We start from the raw sequence: 7256 nt of genomic DNA on the forward strand, positions 1-7256 counted from the left end.
TGGTCTACTAAAGAAAGTCGGAGATAAATTTGATCAGCAAAGTTATGAGAAATAAAAAAAATTCCTGAAGTTCATGAAGCATCTTCTATTGTTTTTTGTTTTTTTTTTAAACCACAAACCTGATGAATTCTACTCTGTAAAAATAATTTGCTTTATAAGAGAAGCGGATGTGAAAATGTCATGAGTTGTAAAACTGCGGAACTGAAATTTCCCAGATACATAGTTACTTAAACTTGCACAAAATAAAATTCTTCTGCATGTGGAGATCATGGGTGTTTCAGTAGTTGGCATTTTTTGCCAGTAATCTGGAAATTATCAGTTTGTCTTTTTTGTTTTGGGTTTTTTGTTTGTTTGTTTTTCATGAGAAATGTGCCTTAGGAAGTGAAAGGTCACAACCACGGACTTTATGATAAGCCAGTTTTCCTGTTATCCGTACCAGGACTGTGTTGCAATATTAAACCTTTTTTAATTTAGGTTTCTACAAAATCTGGGTTGGATCCAGGTGGAGCATGGCATGCCTGGGGCATGGCTTGCCTTAAAGCTGGAAATTTAAATTCAGCAAGAGAGAAGTTTAACCGATGTTTAAAGCCACCTATGGATCTAAACCAGCTGAACCATGGTTCCAGGCTAGTCCAGGAAGTGATACAGCACCTGGAGTCCACAGTGAAGCCCATAGTCATTGCGGTAAGAGTCTTCTGTTCTGTCTGCTCTGAAGGGCTATAGCAAAGCCAAGTACTGATGTTTTAATACACATAGCAATGCGTGTTACAATATCAGGTATAAGGTTTCTTTCCTTCTTTTGTCACGATTGCATATTGCAGACTCCATATTGTTGAGAAATTCATTAGTAGCTTCCTCACAGTGAATTGGTGGCTGAGAGCCAGGTCATAAGATTTTACAGTAAATTGGGGTATGCTCAGTGGAGGGGAAAGAAGCTGTACTTGTTAACATGTTATTACTACAGTCTGAGGAAACTAAACGCAGTCCCAACAATGTTGTGATGCTGCAGTAATGCCCTTTCTCTACTGAAACTCTGATAACTTTTGCAGGAACTCAAAAGAGAATTTGGAAATGCTGTCCCACTCTTCTTTCTTTGTCAAAAGCACTGTTACATGGTTTGGGATTAGCACTGGAAGTTCTCAATAGGTACCAAAAAGTGACTTTTAGTAGTAAGTTACTGCAGAATCATAATGATGAAAGACCTCTTAGTAGTACATATTAGAGGAGAATAAAAAAGCCCGTTTGAACTAGGTTATTGGAGTAGCTGTTGACAGTGGAATTGTGTTTAAATAAGCAAGCCTCCTGTCCATCCCTGGAAACAGCCGTGCTAGCTACAGCAACATTCAGCACCTCTGTTGATAGGAGGGTTCCAATCTAATGTTTATAAAAAGCATTACTGGAGTCTCACACCTCTAAAGTGGTATCTATTTTAAAAACAACCACAGAAGAGCTTCAGGGCTGGGTGACAAGATCTAATGGAAAAAAAGTTTTCTGCTTAGTCATTAACTGTCATTGATTCTCTGTTTTAACGGCAGGATGATGATTACTTTGCCACATTGAAGGAACTTGAAGCAACACTGAGAACAAGAAGTTTGTCTCTGGAGATGATGTGTGAGGGGAAGATTCAACACAACAGCTACTATCAAGAATGCTTGTTCTATTTACATAGTTATGGCACTAATCTGGCAATAATAAGCTTCTACATGAGGCATGACTGTATGAGAGAAGCATTGCTTCACTTGTTAAATAAGGTGAGTAATCTAATTTGCCATCACCTAAATGGAAATTTGAGAAGCAGCTAAGAGGACTTTGAGGCCAGTCTAAGACGGTAATGAGCATCATGCAGCATTCTGTGTGTTTTTCTTCACAGGCATTTTCTGAGGTCCTAAACGTTGTTATATGAATTATCCAGTGACTGAGAAGAATTCAGTGCTGTGAAAAAATAACTTGTATCTTGTGTTTAATCTCTCTTCCTCATTGTGTTGAGCAGTGTCTTCTAGAGGCTAGAAAAGTGCTTTGTTGGTTGTTTTGGGTTTTTTTTTCTTTAGAGCCCCTGCATCAACAGCACTTTGTCTTTTTTCTACAAAGCTGAAAATCTGGGACTGTTACAGGGTTCAGAAGAGACAAGAAATATTTTTAATTCCAATATGCCGATAACAGTAGACACTTTACTCTGTATCACAGTGTCTCTGTCTCTTGGTATTGTTTTTTTAATCAGACACCCATGGTTGCACTTCTCTAACTGTTAGGAATATAAGGGAATACAGGATCATGTCCCAGAGGACAAGAAATCTAGGGAAGCAAAAAAATGGTTTCCAGTTCTGCCTTAGGAAAACTGTATAATGTAGGAGGGCTTGAGAATGTCTGGAGGAAACAGCTCTGTGGGTGCTAAATTACAATTAAACCTAGAAATTATTCCAACAAGGCTCTCACTAATTCATTGAGGGTGCTTCTTAGGAGATGTGAATCCATTAAATCTCACCAGCTTGAAAGCTGTGTGTGGAGTTTTTTGTTTTCTTTTTTAAGTTTCTGTGCTTGTGTTTAACTTACTGATTATTTTTTATTATTTGAAATAATTCTTATTGAGAGTGTACAACTTGAGACACCAAATTCCATTATCTTCACTCTGTTTATGAGCTTATTAATAGAAAACTAAGTTGTCTTATCAGGTCTGCTTTCTGATTATATTGTCAGCCATTCTAAGCTCATATTACTCATCTGCATATTAAATTTGCTTTTCAAATGTGTCCTTTATATCAGGTTAAATTTGCTTTTAAAGAAAAGTTGCATATTTTTTCAATGTTGGTGAAACAATTGCACTAGTTAAGTAGCAGACATTAAGAATTCTGATACGGAATTTTGGACAAGGAGACTGGTAGCAATCACACAAACTAGAGAGGAAGGTTTGTTACCTTAAAGCTGTAAGGTACTAGGATTCTAATGAAACATTTTGCAGTTGGTTGTTTGGAACCATTTTATTTGTACAAGCTTTGTAGCTTGTATCTTTAGTATGAGATTTCAAAAATAAAAAAAAGTTCTATAACGTCTCTTTAAAACGTTCATGCAGGCACACACGCTTCTTTCCATAGTAACATTAGTGTGCGAGTTTGCATTTGCGAGACTGTAGTCAGGAGGTCAAGGTAAGTAAATATCGCCCTCAACTCACTACTTGTGAGGTTTAATCTGAACTACTGTGCCCAGTTTTGGGTTCCCTTAGTACAAGATAGACATCGTCAAAGTGCAGCAAGTCTAGTGCAAGGCCAGCAAAGTGATTAGGGCCATGAATCGCATGATATAGGAGGAGAGTCACAGAGCTAGGGTTTTCCACCTTGAAGAAGAGAAGGCAAAAGGAGATCCATGTGCTGTTTTCAGCTACCAAGTGGGTGATTATGGGGATGATAGAGACAGGCTTATCTCATGCATGCACAGTAAAAGGGGAAGAGACAGTGGACACAATTTGGAGCAACGGGAAATTCCAACTGGATATAAGGAAAAGGTTTTTTGCAGTGAGGGTGTTTAGACATGGGATCTGGAGCCCAGAGAGGCTGTTGAGTTGCCCTACTTGGTCATGCTCAGAACTTGACTGGAAAGGCCCAGAACAGCGTGACTGAACTTGGAAGCCATTCTTTGTGCGGGAGTTTGAACCAAATGACATCCAGAGATCCCTTCTAACTTACATTATTTATTAATTTTATGATCTCTGTCACTTAATAGTCCTTTATGTTATGTAAGGAAAATCAATAGTGGCTTCGCTTCAAGCTACCTTTCTGATGGTTGTGCAGGAATCCCCATCAGAAGTGTTCATTGAAGGGATTTTCATTCCAAGTTATGAAAGTGGAAAGCTACATATGTTGGAGAACTTGCTGGAAACCATTGATCCAGGATTGGAGAGCTGGGGAGTCTACTTGATTGCAGCCTGCAAATACTTGCAGAGAAAGAACTACTACCATATTCTGTATGAGCTGCAACAGTTCATGAAGGTAAGATGACAGTGCCATATCTTTCGGTGAAATGTTGAATACTGTCAGACTTCTGGTTGTTTACTTTGGTGTAAATCTGCATGATGAACAAGTATATTTTTGCTGCTTTCTAGTCCTAAAAAACAGATGGGAAGGCCTGGGCCTGACTGAAGCTGACCTACTATGCGTTTGTCATGGATCTGGCGCATTGCAGTAGCTTAACTACTCCTTTAAAGAAAATAGAGCATTGCCTCCTTTATATGAGCACTTCAGTGCAGACAAGGATTAGTGAAGGTAGTGTACTTTGGTCCATCTTAGTGTTCAGTGTATTTCTTCTAGGATCACGTTCGTGCTGCCATGACCTGCATTAGATTTTTCACCCATGGAGCAGTGTCTTACACTGAACTGGGAGGCAAACAGACATGGCTTCTAAAGATCAAGGACCATCTCAAAGTCTACCTGCAGGAGGTCTCAAGAAGTTCAGGAAGGAAAAAAATGGCATTCACTTTTCGGAAGAAAATGTCTGCTACAGATGTGTCGAGGTATCTGTAAACAAGAAGCTAAGTTAACAGGAAAGGGGAAATTCAGGCTTTTGTCCTTTTTTTTTTTAAAATTTTATTCTTAAGTTGGCTTTGTCTAACACATGCTAGTTGTGCCTGAACCAAATCTGACTGCAAGTGTAAGATTCCAATTACCTTTTCTCCCAACAACCCAACCCAGGAGATGAGCAACTACCAATATTTTCTACCAAAAATACCAGACTATGTATCATCTACCTTGGTTGAATTTAAAAAAAAACAAACAAAAACCCTGGAGTGCATAGACAGCTATATATTGATCCACAAATTTTCTTGCTTTTACTCTTCCTTTCCTCTCCACAAAGCAAGCAGCTTTGTAGTTCTTTAGCTGCCTGCAGGGGTTAACTCACAACATTCAACTACATACAGGTTATAGGTGCCAGATGTAACTGAATCCCTGTATTCAAAAGTTGAAGTGTAAATTTAGCCAGATCCCTCTTATACTTGGGCTTTCGAATCTTGGTTTTCTTAGGGGCTTTTTTTCTTTCTTTTCTATTTAGGCTAGACTCTAACTTAAATGTTGAGGGGAGGTGGAAAAGAGGGAGCAGCTATTTATTTGGGATCCACATTCTCTGGCTTGTTTCCTTGAAGTAATGTGAACAAATGCTCACCTTCAGCTTGTGATGCATGTTGAGCACACAGATCTGAAAAGTATCTCATTGCTGCAGCCTTGACTACACAAAAGACAAAGTGAAAAAATAATTAAATAATTATTGGTTGGAAATATGTCTGATTTTGACATGTGTTCAATTAGTAAGTTGAATAATTGACACTTTCTCTATTTCAAAATAAAGTGAGACTTTTTTTTCACCTATCTAGGCACATCAATACAGTTGATCTGCAGATGGAAGTAACAAAGTTCCTGCATCAGTGTGAGAGCTCAGGAGCCTCTCAAATGACAGGTTCCTCCTTGCCCACACTCTTTGGAAACAATAACATGAAAATGGATGTTGCTTGCAAGGTATTTATTGCTATTTCAAACACTATTTATCATCAACAATACTGTCGATATATAGGTTGAAATATTTGATGATTGGAGCAGCCTCTGGTACTTCTTATGGGCAGGCTAGTTGTACATATGTGCAACCTACCATTTATGAAAAATTCATGTTTTTCCTCAAAGCAGCAGAGAACACCTGAGAACCTGGAGCACCTCTCCTCAAAGTTCATGTTTTCAGAGGCAGAGGATCCCAAATCCGAATAGTAACGTGCCATTTGACTGTACATTCTGTTGTGTTGTGAAGCAAGGCAAATACTGCTGCTATTCTAACCCTTCTTAACTTCAGCTCACCTCCATCTGTAACTTCCCGACAGGGAATCGGTGTGTGGCAATAGACCCCATATTTGCTCTACTTGTTGGGGTGGTGCTGTTTGCTGTTGAAGTAATGCGTTGTCTTTTGGCCTCTAGGCAAAATCTGGAAATGCATTATTATTTAACTTTATGTAACGAAAAAGGAATGTGCATCCTCAAACTTGTCTATGCCTCTTTTCAGGTCATGCTGGAAGGCAAAAACATTGAGGAGGGGTTTGGGATTGCATTTAGAGTCCTTCAGGTATGGAAAAACTTGATATAACAAGCACTATTATTACGAAAGAAACTCCTGCAAGCGGTGATTGTTTAAGCAAAAGACTTTTTTCCAAACTGTCTTTTAATCCCCAAAAAGGAAAACCTCCCGTGAGAAAAGTCACTAGTTCAGGTCTTAAATGTTTGTGTATTTGGAGCAACGTTGGTAAGGAAATGAAGATGCTGCTTCAGTAGGATACTTCCTAACTAATTGGCTCCTACAAAGGAACTAAGTACAGCTTTTCCTTTGCTGTGTGCCTTCTTCAGTCGCTTAACTCTGGCAAACCACCATCACAGGTGTGAGTAGAGAGCTCTGACTTGGTAGCTCTCTGCAGTTCACGGTAGCCATGCAAAGACACAGCGAATAAAAAAGGCCAGGGCTATCTCTGTACTATTCTCCTGGCTGGGAGAGCAAAGCTAATTAACTGGAAACTCTTTCCAGGGATTCTCCTTCCTCGTGTTTGGGTAGAAGTCAATGTGCTTGTCAGTCAGCCTAGCACACGAGCCTCCAAATTTTTATGTGTGTTTCTCATCCGTACATTAAGAGCTGCTAAAAGACACTGCTTCAAGCAGTGCAGTTTGCAGTTGCCTCCTGGTTGGGACAAAGGGTATAGCAGGGCCACTTCTGGAGAGTAGGAGTATTTGTGGATATGACAGGCCCATCTCCTCCTTTCAGGTCAGGATGTACAAGGCAGAACACCTGTTCGTAGTGAGATGGAGGGCCTTAGAAAAATAGCACGTCTTAGCAGCAAGAGCAGTCACTACACCCCAGAAAAAACAGAGCAGCGAGTCCAGCTGCCTAGCATCACTTCTGTTTCCTTCCTTTTCTTTTTTCCCCCTCTTTTCTTGTCTTATTCATGGCAAGATCAGTCTCCAGCTTTGACGTTTTGGAGCATGGTGTGATATTTTGTCCATATGAGAGATTGTGTCAGTTCTATTGAATCCCTGTGAGAAAACCTGCTTGAGAACATCTAACATGTTGCTCTGATGTTCCAACTGCCTCTAGGACTTTCAGCTAGAGGCTACAGAAGTGTACAGCAAAGTGGCCAAGCAGCTAGTGAAGCAGCAGAAGTACAGTGAGATCCGGCAGCTCCTCAAGTGCGTCAATGAGTCTGGAGTTGCAGCAAAAAATGATGGGGATAACATTATCCTAAA

At 39.7% G+C, this 7256-nt stretch overlaps 1 protein-coding gene across 2 annotated transcripts in view; it reads left to right on the forward strand.

Annotated features, from left to right (window-relative positions):
• Positions 1-7256, forward strand: part of ZFYVE26 (zinc finger FYVE-type containing 26) — a 50881-nt gene that overhangs the window by 41104 nt on the left and 2521 nt on the right. Inside the window, exons 34-40 of one of the 2 annotated variants that reach the window (XM_009634180.2) lie at positions 475-684; positions 1536-1751; positions 3783-3980; positions 4299-4501; positions 5357-5498; positions 6031-6090; positions 7108-7256. The exon at positions 7108-7256 is cut by the window's right edge and continues 2 nt beyond it. In XM_009634180.2, coding sequence (XP_009632475.1) covers positions 475-684; positions 1536-1751; positions 3783-3980; positions 4299-4501; positions 5357-5498; positions 6031-6090; positions 7108-7256 — 1178 coding nt within the window. Of the gene's footprint in view, positions 1-474; positions 685-1535; positions 1752-3782; positions 3981-4298; positions 4502-5356; positions 5499-6030; positions 6091-7107 lie in introns of those variants that run through there. The other variant, XM_035889806.1, reaches the window with a different exon arrangement.

The sequence above is a fragment of the Egretta garzetta genome, unplaced genomic scaffold, assembly GCF_000687185.1.
Source record: "Egretta garzetta isolate BGI_Z169 unplaced genomic scaffold, ASM68718v1 scaffold2, whole genome shotgun sequence".
Lineage (NCBI taxonomy): Eukaryota > Metazoa > Chordata > Aves > Pelecaniformes > Ardeidae > Egretta > Egretta garzetta.